The 22,059-nt window shown below is 37.5% G+C and overlaps 2 protein-coding genes across 2 annotated transcripts in view; one reads left to right on the top strand and one right to left on the bottom strand.

Annotated features, from left to right (window-relative positions):
• Positions 1-263: 263 nt before the first annotated feature.
• On the bottom strand, positions 264-9,243 carry LOC127430941 (endothelial cell-specific molecule 1-like). Its single transcript, XM_051681071.1, has 4 exons — positions 9,214-9,243; positions 7,074-7,371; positions 881-1,024; positions 264-399 (listed from the first exon to the last, which is right to left on the bottom strand). Exons 1-4 carry the CDS (start codon positions 9,241-9,243, stop codon positions 314-316), a joined length of 558 nt encoding a protein of 185 aa, XP_051537031.1. The 3' UTR covers positions 264-313.
• Positions 9,178-22,059, top strand: part of LOC127430759 (probable E3 ubiquitin-protein ligase HERC1) — a 131,543-nt gene continuing 118,661 nt past the window's right edge. The window contains exons 1-4 of the mRNA XM_051680783.1: positions 9,178-9,460; positions 18,814-19,794; positions 21,289-21,384; positions 21,565-21,750. Coding sequence (XP_051536743.1) covers positions 18,850-19,794; positions 21,289-21,384; positions 21,565-21,750 — 1,227 coding nt within the window. The 5' untranslated portion in view covers positions 9,178-9,460; positions 18,814-18,849. The remainder of the gene's footprint in view (positions 9,461-18,813; positions 19,795-21,288; positions 21,385-21,564; positions 21,751-22,059) is intronic.

The raw sequence follows: 22,059 nt of genomic DNA, 5'->3' as shown, positions 1-22,059 counted from the left end.
CATTATCAATATGATATCAACAATATGATATCAGTGATAAAGATATGATATACTGTATGTTCATATTTGTTTTGTCTATGTGAATGAGCAGGAAATGTTTTGGAAAAAGATAAGTGGCATACACACTTAACATATACAGAATACAACTTAATAAAATCTTCATTCTTTAAACTTTTTAAACATATTAAATATATATATATATATATATATATATATATATATATATATATATATATATATATATATAAAATATATCTGTTTGATCCTTTAATTTATTATGCTTCATGTAGACTGACTAAACGGAGAGTTGCTGTCAGCGAGGGGGTAGAAAATTACGAGCAGAGGACAGATAAATGCTGGCATCACTGTTACTGCTGTCACCCAAACCCAGATCATTACCTGTCATACAATAAGATGAAAAACATACAGTCAACATTCAATAATAATATTCAAAACAACACAATTTCACTTTATGTCAAACGAAACCCCAAAATGAAAATTCTGTCATCATTCACTCACCCTCATGCATTTCCAAACCCATATGACTTTCTTCCATGCACTAAAGGAGATGTTAGGCATAATTGTAACCTCAGTCACCACTCACTTTCATTGTATGAAAAAAAGATGCAATGAAAGTGAATGGTGACTGAGTCTAACATTTTGCCTAATATCATATTTTGTGTTCTACTGTAAAAAGAATGTCATACAGGTCAGTATAGAATGATACAAGGATGAGTAAATGACAGAATGTTCATTTATGGGCAAACTATCCCTTTAAAACTTACATTTAAAAGTTGCTGTGACGACATATTCATAATTAACATCTATCTTTTTATTTGCAGATTCATTTTTGGCATTATTTAAGAAGCAATAAATTTACCTTCATTTGACTGTGATTTAAGCATGGCCATTTTAGCCAGAAATTTAAAGGAAAGGCAAGTGCCGGTTTCTCTGTCGCACAGTCCCCTTGCTTTACATTTGCATGTTTTCCGGCATTCCACACCATAAGATCCATACATGCAGTCTGATAAAGAGAAACACAAACATGTCACTTTGATTCACAGCTAGTTTAACAATTTTGATAAAGGATTTGTGGGTTTTAAGGATAATTTGTAACAGATATTTACTGTGACATCATTCCCTCATCACATCTGATTTTCTGTTGACTCATTTAATCTCATTGTTTCACCCCTTGTAAGTAAAAATTGTGTTTTCTCACTTTTTCTTAGAAGGTATTTGATCATTGTTCATTCTATAAAAAAAGTTTACATACACCTAAAATTGTGGTAAAGCACAATTAAAGGACTGCGCAATTGGTGTGAAGGAAGTGTGTTCCTCTAATACAAACAATGACTGTTCATTTACCAACTCATGTTGTTCTTACACAATACATTAAGTAATAATTTGAGCAGCCCTAAAAAGATTCCAGAAAAAGCAGGAGTGGAGTCTTTTTTACAATGCCAAAACCTAACCTATTTTATTTTAAATATTTGAATATTCACCAAGCCTGATCAAATGAAAAAAAAAAGTTAACTAAATAATAAATAAACAAATAAATAAATCATGAAATAAAATCAATCAGCCTTTAATAGGTATCTACTGAACTCTTGTGACATGAAGCTATACCTCAAAGTGGTAGAATTGCATAAAATACAACAGTCTTTGTTTTATATATATATATATATATATATATATATATATATATATATATATATATATATATATATATATACATACACTGGTGGCCGAAGGTTTGGAATAATGTACAGATTTTGCTGTTTCGGAAGGAAATTGGTACTTTAATTCACCAAAGTGGCATTCAACTGATCACAAAGTATAGTCTGGACATTACTGATGTAAAAAACAGCACCATCACTGTGAGAAAAGTTGACCTCTCAGTTGACCTCTCAGTTGATACATTTATTTAAGCAAGCTGACATTTCACAGCCAGAACTCAGTTCCTATTTCCTATTTATTAAGTGTGTGTATGTCGGTAACGGAAATCATGTGGAAAGGGTTTCCTGTTTTTCTTCTCTGAGTGTCTCAGGTCAAAAGTTGAACATCACTCCTCAGTTCTAGAATATTTTGTTTCATTTACATAATTAATGCAGAATCTGTATGTATGTCTTCTCCAAATAAGGTAATGTTTAATCTCATTGGGTAATGTAATTAGTATACTGCTTTTCCTGTTCTTACAAAGATATATAATGCTGTGCTTAACAATAAAGTACGAGAAATCTCTAATGCATACTTAAGTGTCTGTGTCATTCATTTCTCCCCTCATGAGGATCCGGATCGAGACAACGACTGCAGACCTGACTTGATACTTAGGGGCCAATCTTGAAAACTCCTAACAGCTCTGGTGTCAGAAAGTGGGATATTTCCAGACAGGTAGGACAAGATTATATACAATTTTAAGAACTCCTGTCTGCTGAAATATTACACGCAAAATTTGGTAGAGAATTTGATGGTCATGCCTATATTCGGGAGTCCTCTTTTTGTAGAGTTGAAGATTGCCTTATTTTGAAAGATAAATAAGAAGGAGTTTCTTAATCTCATGTTCATGACTATAGTCGGGGTTTCCCTATTTTGAAAGATAAATAGGAAGGAGATCAATCACAAGGTCAAATTTCTCTGGGTGTCCTCCTCAGTGGAGTGGACGATTGCCCTATTCGGATTGAATAGGAAGGAGATTATACTCTCAGAAAAAAATAGATATTGGTCTGCCGTCCTGTTCTCCATCCAGATAGCATTTTACTAACTTGCTTCATTCCTCTTGACTAACTACTATATTCCTGAATACTCGTACTGTGGTGACATTTTGGGAAAGGAGATTAGCCGTCCTTCACCGGAGGAAACACCAAAACAATGGATGTTTCATAATAATCAAGGTTATAATACTGAACCGTATATCAGTAATTTGGCTGGATGGTCAGAGGGAAAAACACAATTAGATCCGTACCCTAGAGACAGCTCATTTGACGATCGATATATGAGCGAGGCCAAATCGATGGTAAAAGGCGGGTGGGGAGATCCACAATGGGATTCCCAACTAAACCTAAACCAACCCCAGTAATGGCACAAGTACACAGTATACTGCAAACAGTACCCACTCTCAAAAGAAAAGGAAGAAGGTATTGGTCCAATAATACAATGGTTGCTGTCACAAGGTATATTGAAACCAACCAATTCACCATATAACACACCAATCAATCCTGTCAAAAAGGCTAATGGTACATGGCGACTAACACAAGATTTGAGGAAAATTAATGATTTAATTATTCCATTGTCTCCTGTGGTGCCAGATGTGTACAAAACTATTAATTCTGTTCCAGCAGACCACACTTATTTAACTGTTATTGATCTGTGTTCTGCCTTCTTCAGTGTGCCATTCTCGCCTGTCATGCAGCCCCTGTTTGCGTTCACATACGGAGGTCAACAATATACATGGACAAGAATGCCCCAGGGATTTAGAGACTCGCCTGCTGTGTTCTCTGCTGTAGTGCACGCTACTTTGAAAGACACCAAGCTGCCACCACAGACCTGTCTGCTGCAATACGCTGACAACATCCTGGTTTCAAGGCGTCAAAAGACAAGCTGCAATGGGTGAAACCGAGAGTTGACTATCTGGGTTATGAGCTGCAGAAAGGAACAGTTCGTCTATCCACAGATAGAGTCAAAACAATAACCACCTTTCAGCATCCGACAACAAAGACTCAAATGCAAAGTTTTCTGGGCTTAGTTAATTATTGTCGAGCCTGGGTCCCGAACTGCTCATTGTATGACAAGATATTGAGAGAGGCCACACTCTCAGGGGCCGAAAAGCCCATAAAATGGACTGCTGAAATGGACATGGCCTTCAAGCACTTGCATAACAGTCTAAGTTCCCCACCAACTCTAGGTCTGCCAAACTATGGTGAACCTTTCCATCTGTACGTGCATGAGGCTGGAGGCACAGCAGCAGCGATCCTCGCCCAGTCCCATGGTGGAACATATAGACCGGTGGCGTACTTGTCGAAGACATTAGATGCAGTCGCCAAAGGCTTCCCTGCGTGTGGTTGCTGCTGCGGCATTGATGGTACAAGATGTAGAATGCATTGTTCTTTCACACCTTATGACTGTGCACACCTCGCATCAGGTAGGAGCAATTATGCATAATATTACTACACAACACATGACAGCACAACGTCGATCGGGGTATGAGGCTATTTTGTTGGCTACTGCTAATCTGACTATTAAACTAACCTCCGTTGTGCATGGTCCAACTTTGTCATTGCATAAGTTGTTAACCAATGGCCAATTTTCTGATGATTCACATGATTGTTTAGATCGTCTGCATGCATCCACCTCTTGCAAGCCAGACGTTTCTTCGTCTGCCCTGGAGGAGGGGATCACTGGTATATAGATCACTGGTCATGTTCAAAACCAAATGATGCTGTATACTGGTGTGGTTATGCCGTAACTGAACTTCCAAATCGTATTATCGAAGCATATTCATATTTGGCTAAAGACAAATCAATCAATATATACACAGACCCAAAATACGCATATGGGATGGTGCACGATTTCGCCCATATGTGGGAAGAAAGAGATTTTAAGACAGCCGAGGGATATCCCATCACAACAATCATTTTTTGAAAAATTTCATTTTTTATAAAATCTAGACAGGCCCCATTTCCAGCAGCCATCACTCCAACGCCTTATCCTTGAGTAATCATGCTAAATTGCTAATTTGGTCCTACAAAATCACTTGCATTATATCAAACACTGCTGAAAGCTATTTGGTTTGTTAAATGAAGCTTAACATTGTCTTTGTGTTTGTTTTTGAGTTGCCACAGTATGCAATAGACTGGCATGTCTTAAGGTCAATATTAGGTCAAAAATGGCAAAAAAAGTCAATCATTGTTTTGAGGATTGAAGGCTATACAATGCTTGAAATTGCCAAAAAAACTGAAGATTTCATACAAAGGTGAACACTACAGTCTTCAAAGACAAAGGACAACTGGCTCAAACAAGGACAGAATGAGATGTGGAAGGCCCAGATGTACAACTAAACAAGAGGATAAGTACATCAGAGTCTGTAGTTTGAGAAATAGACGCCTCACATGTCCTCAGCTGACAGCTTCATTGAATTCTACCCGCTCAACACCAGTTTCATGTACAACAGTAAAGAGAAGACTCAGGGGTGCAGGCCTTATGGGAAGAACTGTAAAGAAAAAGCCACTTTTGAAACAGAAAAAGAAAAAGAAAAGGTTAGAATGGGCAAAGAAACACAGACATTGGACAACAGATAATTGGAAGAGAGTGTTATGGATCTTAACCCCATTGAGCTTTTGTGGGATCAGCTAGACTGTAAGGTGCGTGAGAAGTGCCTGACAAGACAGCCACATCTATGGCAAGTGCTAAAGGAAGCGTGGGGTGAAATGTCACCTGAGTATCTGGACAAACTGACAGCTAGAATGCAAAGGATCTGCAAAGCTGTCATTGCTGCACGTGGATGATTTTTTGATGAGAACTATTTGAAGTAGTTTAAGAAGTTCTGAAAAATGTCCGTTATTAATGTCCTGACTACACATTGTGATCAGTTGAATGCCACTTTGGTGAATAAAACCAGTTTCTTTCCATAAGAGCAATATATAAATATATATATATATATATATATATATATATATATATATATATATATATATATATATATATATATATATACTAAAAAATTATTTTACGATTTTCGCATCTCAATTACATAAAAAAAAAATATATCAAATTGAATTGAATAATCTTTAACAAAATAAAATAAAAACTAAATATTTTAAGTTTTGCTATTTTCATTTTGTTAATAACATTACACAATTTGATGGAATTTTGTTATGAAATTCAAATGCATTCATCTTAAAAAAGACTAATACACACAGACAAACACACATACACACACACACACACACACACATATTTAAAAAAAATTATGATATTTATGTTACATTTACTTATAATATTTCATATGAAGTACTGTGCAAAAGTTTTAGGGACTTGTGAAAAATGTTGCATAGTGAGGATGTCTTTAAAAATAATGCCATAAATAGTTTTCATTTATCAATTATCATCATACAAAGTCCAGTAAACATAAAAAAGCTAAATCAATATTTGATTGATTTTAAAACACCCCCAATTCTCTTAGGTACACCTGGACACAGTTTTTCTTGGTTGTTGGCAGATAGGATGTTCCAAGATGCTTGGAGAATTCGCCACAGTTCTTCTATCTATTCAGGCTGTCTCAATTGCTTCTGTCTCTTTATGTAATCTCAGACTGACACGATGTTCAGTGGGGGTCTCTGTGGGTGCAATGCCATCTCTTGCAGAGTGACCTGTTCTTCTATTCTAATTTTTTCTATTTCCAAAAGTAATGTTTGGGAGTCTAAAATGTATTTTTCCTATTGACACACTAAAGCTGAAGATATAAATAACCATCTTAAGACAAATGTTTTTGTGAAACATCTTAAGTGCCTAAAACTTTTGCACAGTACTGTTTAATTCATATAAATATATTATATTATCTCTCACTGTATACAGTGTAATACTGAAAAAGGAGGACTAGCATTGCAAGCATTGAAAGACTCTTATTTATGTAATTTATAAATATATTATAGGCTATTCTTTCTTGAGTGTTTGTTTATTATATTCTGAAAAAAAAAAAAGAAAAGAAAAAACTTTACCTGCTTAATGTGGTAACATCTGAATTAACTGGTTTAATTCAAGTCAAAAAATATTATTTGAATCAACCTATTATCTGAATAAACCTGAATACATTGTTATACCAACAAAATAATTTTTAAGGTATAGATCAAGTTCTTATATAGAAACAGCTCTTTAAAGTACCACTTTTATGACATAGGCTACAGTATATCACCTTAACTTATTATCTTCATATTAACTTCAGTTTAGTTATGTAAACGAAATAAATTATTGATTTGAAACTCTCCTTTGAATATCTGAATATCCCCAACTATTTCTTTAAATCAAGAATTCCATCTGTCTTACAGCAGGTGCATTCAGCACATCTTCACACTGTCTACCTTTACAGATGCCATATTCATCTCCATAATCATCCTCATCCTTGTAGAAGTCGCAGAAGAGTCCCGGTCCGCACTTGACACCGTGCATCCATGACACGGTCCGGTAGCAGCGGTCTCCCCGTCCCGCAGCGCAGACCTGGCAGCATCTGCTATCATCCAGCACCGTGCGCCTGCAGCGCTGCGTCGAGTAAGCTCTGCTGTCATCCAGGAATTGAAATTCGTGCAACGTGATGTCATCACTGATGTCTGGAGTTGTTTGTTTGAAGATGCCCCCTGTGACCCCGACGTTTCCTGGCTCCTGACTTGACCCCCGTATAACAAATGTATATCACATTAGATTTAATTTGAAATACAACTCTTAAAATGTCCTTTTATTTATAATAAGAATATACCTTGTCGTTATATTTATAAATACATTCTCACACTACAAACAGACGGGGTGGTTAAATTGCGTGTCAATAGATGGCGCTAATGCTTAGAAAATTGTACCATTCAGTTGATCGCGTTAAAAATGTAAACAGATTTGATTTCAGATACGATTGAATTGTTAATCGTAGCAGGTAAGATTATGAGTTATATTGTCACACAAATGCCTCTCGTTACAAAACATACGGACTTTCGTTATGCTATTGTTATACAAAAGCACAACTGAATATTTGTTGCCACAATTTCAGAGCGATTGTGTTCTACACCACTAATAATATTTTCCTTAAACGGATAGTTCACCCAAAAATTAAAATTATCTCAACATTTACTCACCCTTATGGCATCCCTGATGTGTATGACTTTCTTTCTTTTGCAGAACAGACATGAATATTTTTAGAAGAATATTTCAGCTCTGTAGGTCCATACAATGCAAGTGAATGGTGACCAAATCTTCAAAGCTCCAAAAAGCGCATAAATGCAGCATAAAAGTAATCCATACGACTCCAGAGGTTTAAACTACGTCTTCTGAAGCGATCTAACAGATTTTGTGTGAGAACAGACCAAAACATAACTCTTTTTTTTTATTTATTATTTTTTTTTTACTTTACATCTTGCTATTGAACTAGGAAGTGTAATCGACTTGGAATCATGATTGATGAAACTGCTAATGTCAAGATTTATACTGAAAAGGAGTAATATTTTGTTCTGTTCTCACCCAAAACCGATTGGATCACATTAGATGACATTGATTAAACCACTGGAGTTGAATTGATTACTTTCATGCAGACTTTTTTGCTTTTGGGGGGGTGCTTCAAAATTTTGGTCACCGTTCACTTGCATTGTATGGACCTAAAGAGCGGAGATATTCTTCTAAAAATCTTCTTTTTGTTCTGCAAGAAAGAAAGTCATACACATCTGGGATGGCATGAGGATGAGTAAATGTTGAGAGAATTTTAATTTTTTTGCATGAACTAAAAAGAAATATATGAGGAATAAGATGATGATAATTTTGGTTATCCATTGCGTTTGTAAAAAAAAATTCCTTTGCCTGCATTGTAATGAACTTTTAAGAAACATACCAACATACAAAAAAACACAACTAAATATGAAAATAATAATAATAATAATAATAATAAAATTACAAAATAAATACTGTTAATGATTAATATTTGGATTCACTTGAATAAAAACACTAATAAAAGATACATTGATAATTATAATTTTTTTAATCTTTTGTCGAGCATTTTTTTATTGTTATTATTCAGTGTCACAAAATAAAAAATAGTTATTTGAACTAAGTCACATCAATAACATCATCGAAATTTTTACATCAATTGTCATTCCTTTAGGACGGTACATGAGTTACTTTTTAATTTTTATAAAAGGTTAACATGATTCGGTGACATGAAGTAGAAAACATGATCAATTTGGTTCACAGAGTGCCCATTTTTTCTTACGTAGCCAATATTTAACAACTGTACAATATATATACTTCTTTACATTTCAAAATATCATTAAAACAAAACGGCATCAAATATAATTTATTAAACATAACGGAACCTCTAACACGTCATGACGTCATCAGACTACGCCAAATGCGTCGAATCCTCCGCTCCACGCGCATTCCCGAAACCTTGCGCATCTGTCTTTCATAGTAACGACAGCCGACAGCTCGCGAAGCGGTGTCCTACGGCGCTATAAAACACCCTCCAACCCGAGATTCACCGGCACTTCGTCCTCGCATTGCGTAACTACTCTTTTGCCGGGTGTCGTTTAGTTGTAGTTAATATAAAAGTGTGTATTTGTAGAGTTAGAAACGGGATATGGTTCAATATAAAGGACAAGGTCCGCGTCCTCTATGCTAGACAGCAGATTTAAAGAGCCTTGCAGGTGGGCAGTGGGTTGATTTACTGGGCGTGTGTGTATGACATAAAGAAGAAGATTGGAGATCGGATCATTCGGTAAGCTGTATATACACTGTCTTTTGGATTGTATTCGACAATGTCCGCTTTGATCATTTAGATAAGAAGTGGTTTAGTTGGTTTAACAGTTGAGCTCATGTCAACTGCTACTTTTTATATCAGTCACTGTTGCCTTTAGTCTCAGCTGATGCGACAATGTAACTTGCCCATGTGAACTCATTCATGTTGCTGTGGGAACGGATCTGGTAGTGGTTACAATGTTGCAGGTTGTGACAGTGTGTTTGGACACATGGTTGTGTGTTCAGATTTCAGGGTGAGGGGAAATCTGAGATTAGAATGCATTTTTTGATTGTTTGACTGATCAAATACACTATACAGTATATATTCTGGTCTCTTTGGTTCTACCTGATAGTGATGGCAGGTGTATGTTGGTAATGTGGTATAGTGCTTAACATATGGGCCAGTAACTAAAAAACTGTAGGTTCAAACAACCTACAGGAGTTGATTCATAAGCTATAAACTAGTATGGCTTTGGGCAAGGCATTCAAAGGGACAGTTCAGCCAAAAATGAAAACTGTCATCTTTTACTTACCCTTATGCTAAACTGTGTTTTGCTTTCTTTTGGTGAATGTAAACAAAGATATTTTGCAGAATGTCCAAACTGCAAACTTTTCAATAAAAACGAATGGGGACTGGTGGCTGTAGAGTGTTTTGATGTGCCATTTTTGAATGTAACATTTCAGTGTAAATGAGATTTGAGAGCGACAGCATGGCGAAGGGGAAGATTTTTAGTAAATAAAGATGTCAATTTCGGTCTGTTCCTCACACAAAGCTGTCGTATGACTTCAGAAGACCTGGACCAATTTTAGAAAGTTAAAATACTCACTTTTTCAAAAGTATAGCCACAAGACATAAACAATCTGTCCTGGTTCTACGGGGGTGCTTGAGGGTGCTAAACACCCTCAAGCGAAACTTAGAGCACCCTCAATTGCAGAAAAGGGCAAACTACTGCCTGCAGGTCAATTTATCATGAACGTTTTTTATTAGATCTTTCATTTTTCTGGCTTTTGGACCTATCGCGCATCCACAAGCTTTTAATATGCTCAGGGTTGCGAGATAATATATGCAACACCCCAATCAGAGATTTATACTTGCACAAATTGGAAATATTTCGCCTTATGTCATACTTAATTTATGCAATCTGGCAACCATACATGCGAGTGCACGTGCTTTCTCTCCGCAAAAAACAAACAAACAACAACTTAGCGCTCAGTAGTGCACGGAGGGGACACGCGAGTAAAACCAAGTGAGAGAGGAATATATTTATTCTTTGTGTTATTTGTAAAATGCTGAAGTCCCTCACACCTGTTTGTGAATGTTACTGTGGTATAATCATTTATCAATCTCATGCAGCCTGTTTTATTCAGTTGTGTGCTGAATGGGATGCCAAACATTGACGAGACCCACATCATGACCCATGAGCATGTAAATAGGTTGATAATGTTCTGAGAATAAAACAAATGTGTCCACTTTGCGGCCAACATTAAAATAAGCTTTTAGAATCTCTTTCCCGATTATTTTATTTTACTTTTAAACCAGACTCCTGATATAGAGTGTTACATTTTATATTAAATTACCATTGCATTGAAGTATGGTAAAATAATCAATTTATCATTTTATTCAGCCTTTATTCAGTTTTACTAACACACGATAGAAAGTATAGCAGCAAAATTTCAAGCAATCGCAGAATCGTCCCATCAGTATACACTTCAGAAAATTGTGCATCATTCACTGAGTGCATATCTGGGCTTAAAAGATAAAACTATGCAGAACTTTTTATCTTCTCTGTTCCATGTTCTACTTAATGGCTGATGTGGCCCCAGTACCAAAATAATTGCACACCCCTGCTCAATTGAATATGTAAGACTAATACTGTAAATTGGCAAGCAGATTTTCTTGAATACCAGCAAACACACAAACATCCTTGCATTTTGTGAATGCACAAAATGCTGCATCAAAACCCATAAATGTGTATGATTTTGCAAATCAGTATGTCCTAATCTGCAGGCGCAGAATTTTGCTGTCATTTTCAGCGACAGATCATGGGGAAAAAAACCCTGAAGCAATAAATGTTTTGTACATTAAAAAAACACATTTTTCTTTACATTGTTTAAGTAGCATTTAAACATGATTTAATCTATTATAAAATGTGTAATTATGATACATCTCCATTTTATACAGAGCACCCCCACTATTTTCAGAAGCACCCTCAATGATTTTGATCAGGAACCGGGCCTGACAATATGTGTATAAAGATGATTTTAGTGTGATAAAATCACTTACTAACCTTTTCTGTGTAAAGTTATAGCCAATTTTACAACTTCATTGCCATGATGATGTAATGCCAGCAAACCCTAAAATGACTGTCAAAATGACAATTTAAACAATTTTACAGCTCAACTAATACACAAGTTTTAACAGAAGAATTAACGTAAACGCTTGCTTCACATTTCTGCCTGTAAACCCTCCAAAAATTGGCCACATTTATTTCTATTGTAAGTGCCTCACTGTAACCCAGATTTTTGATGTTTTTTAAAGAAAAGGAGGGACAAGTCGAAATTAATTTTGGTGGCAATCAACATTATGCCACAAATGCTGTCGATTGAGCTTTTGAACCTGGAATATTCCTTTAAGGTTTAGGAGGCATTGGCATTCTCAGATGTGTTCTACTCAAATACAAAGCTCCGTGTTGTGGTTGCCCAATCTGTTCCCCTCTCTTTTGTGAGGAAACCTCTGACATGTGCTTGATGTTTTTATGCTCACTTTCTGAAATGTGATCAGCTTACTCAGGACGGAAGCTTTAGTTGTTACAGTTGCTTTGGATTAGTCAGGTGTTCAGACTATCAGCCCCAAAGCCATTCTGATTGGCAGATTTGTATACACTTCTCTGTCTATCTTTTTCTGTGATACTTAAACACAAGGCCAACAGTGATTGGCACTTGGCTTGCAGTGGAAAATCTTGTCTGGACAGCTGTATCTTTATCTGATTGATTCAAGCTCTGTCCTTCACCTCTGTGGCTGGCAACGGACCCGATGTTCCATTATTTGACTGTGGGGCCCATTTGCATGTTTTTTTTTTTTTTCTCTTCTCTAAGAAAGACTTTAACATTTCAAGAATAATTAGCATAAAGAGTCAAGAATAAAAGAGCCCTATTCTAAGAGCACTAGCGCTAACCCCAGCACTATGCTTTATTTATGCCCAAAGTATATCGGCATGGCCATGAAGTTTTGTTATTTTCGTGCAAGCATGCACTAAATCTAGGCGCAAGTGCAAAGTGCTAATGAGCTGGGTCAAGTGTAATTTAATTCTGGTTCTTCTCTGGTTTCTGCACCATCTGCGTCCTATTATGTAGTCCATTCCCTGTCAAACAACAGGGATATAAACAAATACAGCACATTCTTAAGAAGTTGGTAGTGTAAATGGACTTTACGCAATGAATTAGAAGAATAGAAATATGGGCTTGCATTCTTTTGTGCTTTAACTGCGTCCTTGTTGAATGTCAGGCATAAAGACAGTAACTCTCCTTTTATATGCATGGAAAATGTGTTTCTCATCAGGATTTGGATTCATGCTCAATCAATTAAAATATGTATCATTAATAGGTATTATTAATCATTTTCATCTACTGAAACGTAAATCATGGCTAGTATTAACAGTGATTTTATCGGAACGCACTTCACTTGTACCGGTCTATTTTGATTTTGAAGAATTAATTTCATTTATTTAAACACAAATTTATTTCTTTTTTACTAAATTGAAATTACACATCAAATGAAAAGAAAGTATAATCAAAATAACAAAGTGGTCAAAAAAAGCACACCAAATCCAAACATTTTATCCTCTCCAATTTCTTCCACCGGCTCCTTCTGCAGTGACTTCAAAATCACTCTGACAACAGGTGGAAAAATAACAAGAGAAATTAGATTATAAATACAATTGTAAATACATAATAATTGAAAAATAAATAAAAAAACATGTTTGAAAGAGTGTTCATTTTAATGTTTAGAAACTGTCCCCATTTTTATTCCCATTGTAAGTGCCTTACTGTAACCGTAATTATTATTATTTTTATTTTTTTAAATAAATGAGGGACAAGTCGAAATAATTTTTTGTGGTATTGAACCTGGAACATTCATTTAAGAAACATTCATTTAAGAAAGTAAATAGAATCAATTTTGATGTTGTGTTTACTTAAAAATCATAAGTTTTCTTTTTTTTTTTAAACATGATCTAAAATAACCGTTTTGGTGTATAACTGCCTCAAACGGTTATTAGTAGTAACTTGAAACCTAAGATGATCTACATTTGCACTCTTTGCATTGAAATCAAGCCAACATGTGTGCTGTAACGTCGTAAACACCTCAGTGAAAAAACTCAACAATGTGTAGCTAGTCTTTTCGTAGGCCATCACATTAAGGACTTGAGTTTTGTCGTGGTTTTGGAGGATTAGTCAGAGTTCTCAGGGAATGTGACTCTTGGTCTCACACCGCCTCCAACATACTGTAACTGTGAAGCAGCTTTGAGAAGCTTCCTTTTTATTTTTATACATCGTGAAACCGTAGAGGCAGCCAGGCGTAATAAATTCCAGGGTGTAAGGCTGATCTTTGGGCACACATAGAAGTGCTGGGTCATGTTGCTCATAGACACTAACCAAGACGGGTGGGGGGGCACAGGAAGTGACTAGAAGTGACAAGAAGGCCATCGGGTCTACTGACTTTAGACTTTTCAAGTTGAGACAGAGGTAGTGGTCCAAGTTGCTCAATTCAAGCTGCTGGTGTCTGGTTCATGGTCTGGAATATTTAGCCATGTAATGTTATTTTACATGTAATTAATAGTACATTCATGAAAAAGCTTTCTTTGTTTTATGTGTCCTGTTAAATATATGGGGTTTCACAAGGGGATAGTTCACCCATACAGGTGCATCTCAATAAATTAGAATGTCGTGGAAAAGTTCATTTATTTCAGTAATTCAACTCAAATTGTGAAACTCGTGTATTAAATAAATTCAATGCACACAGACTGAAGTAGTTTAAGTCTTTGGTTCTTTTAATTGTGACGATTTTGGCTCACATTTAACAAAAACCCACCAATTCACTATCTCAAAAAATTAGAATATGGTGACATGCCAATCAGCTAATCAACTCAAAACACCTGCAAAGTTTTCCTGAGCCTTCAAAATGGTCTCTCAGTTTGGTTCACTAGGCTACACAATCATGGGGAAGACTGCTGATCTGACAGTTGTCCAGAAGACAATCATTGACACCCTTCACAAGGAGGGTAAGCCACAAACATTCATTGCCAAAGAAGCTGGCTGTTCACAGAGTGCTGTATCCAAGCATGTTAACAGAAAGTTGAGTGGAAGGAAAAAGTTTGGAAGAAAAAGATGTACAACCAACCGAGAGAACCGCAGCCTTATGATTGTCAAGCAAAATCGATTCAAGAATTTGGGTGAACTTCACAAGGAATGGACTGAGGCTGTGGTCAAGGCATCAAGAGCCACCACACACAGACGTGTCAAGGAATTTGGCTACAGTTGTCGTATTCCTCTTGTTAAGCCACTCCTGAACCACAGACAACGTCAGAGGCGTCTTACCTGGGCTAAGGAGAAGAAGAACTGGACTGTTGCCCAGTGGACCAAAGTCCTCTTTACAGATGAGAGCAAGTTTTGTATTTCATTTGGAAACCAAGGTCCTAGAGTCTGGAGGAAGGGTGGAGAAGCTCATAGCCCAAGTTGCTTGAAGTCCAGTGTTAAGTTTCCACAGTCTGTGATGATTTGGGGTGCAATGTCATCTGCTGGTGTTGGTCCATTGTGTTTTTTGAAAACCAAAGTCACTGCACCTGTTTACCAAGAAATTTTGGAGCACTTCATGCTTCCTTCTGCTGACCAGCTTTTTAAAGATGCTGATTTCATTTTCCAGCAGGATTTGGCACCTGCCCACACTGCCAAAAGCACCAAAAGTTGGTTAAATGACCATGGTGTTGGTGTGCTTGACTGGCCAGCAAACTCACCAGACCTGAACCCCATAGAGAATCTATGGGGTATTGTCAAGAGGAAAATGAGAAACAAGAGACCAAAAAATGCAGATGAGCTGAAGGCCACTGTCAAAGAAACCTGGGCTTCCATACCACCTCAGCAGTGCCACAAACTGATCACCTCCATGCCAAGCCGAATTGAGGCAGTAATTAAAGCAAAAGGAGCCCCTACCAAGTATTGAGTACATATACAGTAAATGAACATACTTTCCAGAAGGCCAACAATTCACTAAAAATGTTTTTTTTATTGGTCTTATGATGTATTCTAATTTTTTGAGATAGTGAATTGGTGGGTTTTTGTTAAATGTGAGCCAAAATTGTCACAATTAAAAGAACCAAAGACTTAAACTACTTCAGTCTGTGTGCATTGAATTTATTTAATACACGAGTTTCACAATTTGAGTTGAATTTCTGAAATAAATGAACTTTTCCATGACATTCTAATTTATTGAGATGCACCTGTATATTAGCGGCTGTGGCTCAGGTGGTAGAGCGGGTTGGCCACTAATCGCAGGGTTGGCAGTTCGATTCCTGGCCCACATGACTCCACATGCCAAAGTGTCCTTGGGCAAGACACTGAACCCCAAGTTGCTCCTAATGGCAGGCTAGCGCCATTGGTGTGTGAGTGTGTGTGTGTGAATGGGTGAATGAGTCACAGTGTAAAGCACATTGGAACCGCTAAGGTTAAAAAAGTGCTATATAAGTGCAGACCATTTACCATTTGTTATATTGCTCCAAACTCGTTTGACTTTCTTTCTCCCATGGAGCACAAAAAGATGCATCTTAATGCATCTTCATGCATTGCTATTCTCAGTCCATTCTGTTTGAATAGTACAACATTAGTGTGAGGAAATGTTGACAGAATAAAATTTTTTGGGTGAACTATCCTTTTAAAAACAACATGAAAAGGCTTTTGCAGCACATATAACTTTCGTAATTTGATTTATTTCCATGTGAAACAAAATATTCAGTGGGAAATATTATTGGGTGGATTTCATTTTGTTAATCAGGATTTGATTCGGGCAAAGATGAGCTTGTTTACATGCACACCAACATGCTAATATCTATTTAAAATCAGCTTATTAAAATTTTTTTGAAAATGAAAGAAAACCGTGTTTACGTGAGATTTTGAATCATCTGATTTTTCTCTGTTTTTGACATCAAAACATGACGACAATATTTGTGCACATTTGAAAAGTTGGCAAGAATGCCGGTAAAGATGCGACATGAAATTACACATTGTTGGCTTATTAGGCATAGGATGTATTATTATTGATTAATATTATTTTCCCCCACCCACATAGCCTTGGTTACATCAGCAGAAACTAAACATAATTTCAGAGTTAGAAAGTTCAAGTTAGAACGTTCTGATAAAGGGTTATCAAAGCTAACTTTTTTTTATTATTTAGAATAACAATTAATTATTTAGAATGCAATGAAAGACCAGGGATATAAGGAAAAATAAAAATCTCTAAATTAAGTTGTTTCTTATGTAGTGGTTACTGCTCTGTCTTTATAAAACCAACTGACATTAATTTACTAAAGTATAAATGGAAATTATAGAATGACCCAGGCATTAGAACTTTCAATTCTGACTATGTGTTCCTACTGACAAGTTTTGTCACAAACCCTGTTAATGGGAGCCAGGGCCACATGAGTCATACTGCTGCAACTTTTAGCTCAACGTCAGGGTAGTGATTGACTGGAGAAAGTAATAAGGAAAACAAAATGAGTGCTGCATTCATCATGTCAACCATCACTGAATTTTATTAAATGGCTCAAATTGGTGTTTAAAATATGGTTTAAACTAAAACGTCCCATTCACATATTGAGGTTTTCTGCAATGTCACAGCTCTCACACCTATCTTACAATATCTTAAAAACAGCTATGAGGAAGATATTTATTGTCAAACTTTTATCAAGAGCAAGCTGCTCTCCCCATTGAGTCAATCCAAATTGCCGGACACACAGTGAGGTGAAGCTGAATTTCCGTGAAAGTGCATTCTGGCATCGGGTCATTTGTTGGCTTGAATCTGGAGTCTGTAATCAGTTTGGCACACACTGAACTAGATTAGGAGGACGCCTAAACCTTTAATGAGTCACAATGGCTGAATATCGGGCTTAGTGATTCACAAATGTATCTTTGTTGTCGTCCACAGTGAAATTATTGTTGCTGTCATCATTAACTTAGCTATACTGTTACTAACAGAGGGGTGCAAAGTTGACATTTTGTTCATGTTTAATCAAATTGCACCTCAGGAAAATGCCCTTGATTCACTTTTTACATATGGTACGATTATATAAGCAAGTGCAGTCTGTCAAAAGGTTTGCCTCTGAGATACCCTTGAGGAGAGCCATGAATGTCTATTTTTGGAGAAGATCTGTGTTTGTTTTCTGATTGTGTTATGAATGGAAATGCTAGTAGCACTATAAAAAATAAAACTGTGACAAAGTTGTCAGGAATGAAATCTGTTCCAAAACCTAGCAAGTTGCCATGCTGTTTACTGCCAAAATAGGTAGCTACCTTCTAAGGCTAGGGGTGTACTTTTGTTTTTCAGTGTGCCGTTCCGTAACGGCATGGTCGACCGCTCAGCCTATCAAAGTATACTGTACTCTTTGATCACAAGCACATACGGACATGTTTGACGCATATGCAGATTGCGCACTACTACTGCTTTTTGATACTCTTTTAGCCTTGTCAACGGCAGGCGCAGGCAGTGATGCCACGCAAAGTTGTGTCGCAAAGGATGTGTGCATGTCTGTGCTGCACGCAGATAGTTTGCGCATACTGTGCTGATGCCGAAATTTGCTTCACACCGTTTGGAAAACCATTTGGAATACTTTGGCCTGTAGGCAGCATCTTAACTGAAATGGAACCTCATTAGTGACTGATTCAAAATGCTCTACATAGGCAGCATCTTGCATGCCATACAAAGAGTGCTTCTCACATAAGGTGCAAGTTCATTTCAGTAGAGTTTTACAATAGAATGTTGTTTAGCTAATGTAACAAACTCTAATAAGCATAACAAATAAGTAGTAATAACTACTTTCATGGGATGTTGCCATAGCAAAGTGCCATAAACGTATTAAGGGGACAAGATTCAAGATTAGGGTTAGCCTAAGTGCCTTTCTCAAGGGCACAATGGTGATTGCTCATGTCTCGTTCCTTGTAGTAATAGAATCAGCAACCTTCCATTGTTTGAGGTTTTGCATGTAAGACTCATGTTGAACAGCTTTGCTAGCCCTTGAAAAAATGTTTTAAGCATCTCTCTCTGTTTCTTTTGTTCTGTCTTTCCAGCTATGTGCCTCATGAGTTTGTGAATAATGTACAGTGATGGTGCCTTCCCAGACCCACGTGATGCTCAGGTGGCAAGAGCACCTCAACAGCTCCTGGGCGGCGGAGGACAGCGTTCAGACCGCCACACGGCATGGAGCTGCTGCTCTCTATGCAAAACTACTTTTCAACAAGGAGGTGGTGGGCTTGGCGCAGCCTGTACAGGACCTGATGGGTCCACGCTTGCCCGACTTCCAGTATGAATCGAGTGCTGAGGAGGAAAAAGAGGAATATCTGTCAACACTGCTCCACAGTCAACAGTGCCTGGCACACCGCATGCTGGCACGGACCCCCTTTGCCCTATCTCTGCACCACAGGCTGGTGGTCCTACAAAGGGTGTACTACGCCCTCCATAGCAAGTATCATGACCAATTCCGGGCGCCGCTGCCTCCCCAGCCATCATCCTCCAATGCAGATGGGGGCACTCTTGTGTCTGTTTCAGAGCCATGGCCAACAAGCAGTTCACGGTCAATGTCGGGAATGGATGTTCTTATAGAGATGGGGGTCCGGACTGGGTTGAGTCTCCTCTTCGCCCTTCTGAGGCAGAGTTGGCAACGTGGGTGTCTTGAAAACCCGCCAGACGTCGTTCTGTGCAATGAGGTACTGGCTACGGCGTCATCTGTCCTGGCCGCCCTGCCTCCTCTCTCTTTGGCCAATGAGAACAAGATCCCAGCTGTAGGGCTTGACTGCCTCACCCAAGTTGGAGACTTCTTGAAGAAGACGGCAGTCAGCGGGTCTGGGGCGGATCGGGCGGGTCGGAGGCTAGCCCTGGAGCTCCTTCTCTCGCTAGCGCTACAAAGAGGATCCTTACGCTTTCTTCTTGAGTGGGTGGAGGTGGCGTTGTCTGCCTCGGTTTCCTCTACATCCTCATCTTCATCTTCTGAGACTGTTGGTGTGGGCTATGAGCTTATTCTTCAGACCCTGCAACAGATGCGCCAGCACACGGTGTGTTACTACACCCTGCGGTCGACCCTAGCGTCATGCTAACAGCATGAGTGGAGTGATGTACATTAATGCTAACTGTTAATGGGCACTAATATAGAAAGCCGTACCTCTTTCACACAGTGAGAGTATAGAGTTACAGTGCTGAGGAAAGGCTAACACTCTCCTCCATTTGTTCATCCTTCCTTCAGTGTATCAGGGTTAAGGAAGCTACTTTAAAACTGTTGTTAGCCACACTACAAGCTAATAGCAAAAAGTAACTCAGTACATTAAAGCTATTTATTGGGGCAATATGTTTGAAAATAAATAGCAATAGAAACAGCATATAGCAGTATATAGCATGTAGGCTACTCAGCTGAAAAGTGTTTTTACTGGAAAAGCTACACTTTTTTAAAAAGCGGAGCTACAATCACGCTACTAAAAATGTAGTGAAGTTAGTAGTGTCAATACTTTCAGTTAGTTACTCCCCAACACTGATGTTAAAGGAAATTGCTAATGCTAATTGTTACTGCTAATACATTACTGCCATTGCCAATACAGTAGTTTAACAACACCATCTCACATTATTGTGATTCCGCCCATGGAGAACAGGAATAGCACAAACATTTCTCCTTGCTCTAAATTAGATTGTGGCTTTCTTTTGACCGGGAGCTCTTGGCCCTCTTCCCAGCTCTGAAAGCCGCCTGGGCCAGACCTGCCATGTGCCGCACTCTAATATATTCATGTATTAATCAATGAGAAATATGTCTTTGCTCCAAGCCTTTTGTGCTTGAAGTTCAGCAGCACTTGTTCCCCAAACTAAAACAACTATTTATTTATTTATTTATTTATACTCCTACAACAAAGTAAAGTTAATTCGTCCTGTGAAATGCTAGCTGGTAAAGCACGTCGGTGGAGTCATTGTGAAATCAAAATGGACCCTATTTTGTTTCTTATTACACGTTCGTGGTCTTGTAATCTTTCACCAAAATGTATTATCAACTTGCTCTGTGACTGAAAGACCACTTTACTTTTCAGCTGCCTTTTAGGCATTGTTTTAGGCTACTGTTGTAGGTAATGCAGCCTTTCTGAAATCTTGACAATTGTTAATGCCATAATTTAATGCTGGTTAACATAATGTAATAAAGGTTATGGCAATAATAGCAAATAGCGATGTATATGAAGAAGATGAGTTACCATTGGGATATACCGAGATGTTATCAGACTTATCCTTCAGCGTTATATTTGTCTACGAACTTCTGATAAACATTTAAACATCATAATTGGAAACATTTTAGCGACATTTTGCAGATAATCAAGCGCCCTTAAAATGGCACTTTTCTGATGATGGCGCAAACAAATATTGCAATCGCGGCAGCGTACATGTGCTATCAGGTTAAAGAAAATATTTTTTCTATCTTGAGCGAGCAATTATAACATTGCCAGAGAGAACACAGCTAACTAATGTTTTCTTTTTTTTATTGAGTATGTGTTTTATTCATTGTTTCTTTTTTGCAGGCCGTTCGTGGTGAATCCGTCAATACTCAGGTGCTGAAGAAAGATGCTGACGGACTATGTAGCCTTTCACACGTCGCTCTCTGCCTCTTTGAAGAGGTGTGTATTTATGTTGATGTCCCTTGTGAACAAATCGTCAAGTTGTCCGAGACTATAACATGCTGTTTTCTCATATTTGTTAAGGCGTTATTAAAAATTTCTCAGGTGGAGTATGAGAGCCTTTAGGACTCTATTTTCACAAGTAAATATTTAATCTGTTTGTGTGTTTCTGTGTTGCAGATCTGTACCTTGGCCTCTAACTGCCTGTGCTCATGCAGTGCGGGCTCTTCCTCGACCTGTGTCTCAGAGAATGATGCAGTCATGGTGTTCGTGTGGGGCAGCAACAGTAGCCATCAACTCGCAGAAGGAACGCTGGAGAAGATTTTACAGCCCAAACTAGCTCAGGGCTTCAGCGACGCACAAATGGTGTGTTTGTGTGAGATAACGTTTACATATATTACTTAAATAATTCAAAACAATCCAAATAACTGTGAGTCGTTTTGAAACATTCATTAGTTCCCAGTATGGCAGAAATTAAGATAGTAGTAGTTCTAAAATTGCTGAAGTTCTATGAAAAGCACTAGTGATGCATGATATATCAGAAATCATATGTTGCCAGCCAAAATTAGCATTTTTTAAGCATTAAGCTTATATTGGTGACAGATAATATCTGTTTTTTAACGTAACATTTATGTTAATTTTTATCTATTTAAGTAGTATTAAAGGAAATACTAA

The sequence above is a fragment of the Myxocyprinus asiaticus genome, chromosome 40 (genome assembly GCF_019703515.2).
Source record: "Myxocyprinus asiaticus isolate MX2 ecotype Aquarium Trade chromosome 40, UBuf_Myxa_2, whole genome shotgun sequence".
Lineage (NCBI taxonomy): Eukaryota > Metazoa > Chordata > Actinopteri > Cypriniformes > Catostomidae > Myxocyprinus > Myxocyprinus asiaticus.
Note: the sequence above shows the minus strand (reverse complement) of the source record. Positions and strands in the feature narration are given on the sequence as shown.

What these genes read in the sequence shown, in the direction of transcription:
- LOC127430941 (XM_051681071.1), bottom strand. Translation starts at nt 9,243, where the DNA reads ATGCGAGGACGAAGTGCCGGTGAATCTCGG. An exon ending in GAAGTGCCGGTGAATCTCGG is followed by an intron (nt 7,372 to 9,213) that starts GTTGGAGGGTGT and finishes GGGTCAAGTCAG; the next exon opens with GAGCCAGGAAACGTCGGGGT. An exon ending in TGAATATGGCATCTGTAAAG is followed by an intron (nt 1,025 to 7,073) that starts GTAGACAGTGTG and finishes TCTCTTTATCAG; the next exon opens with ACTGCATGTATGGATCTTAT.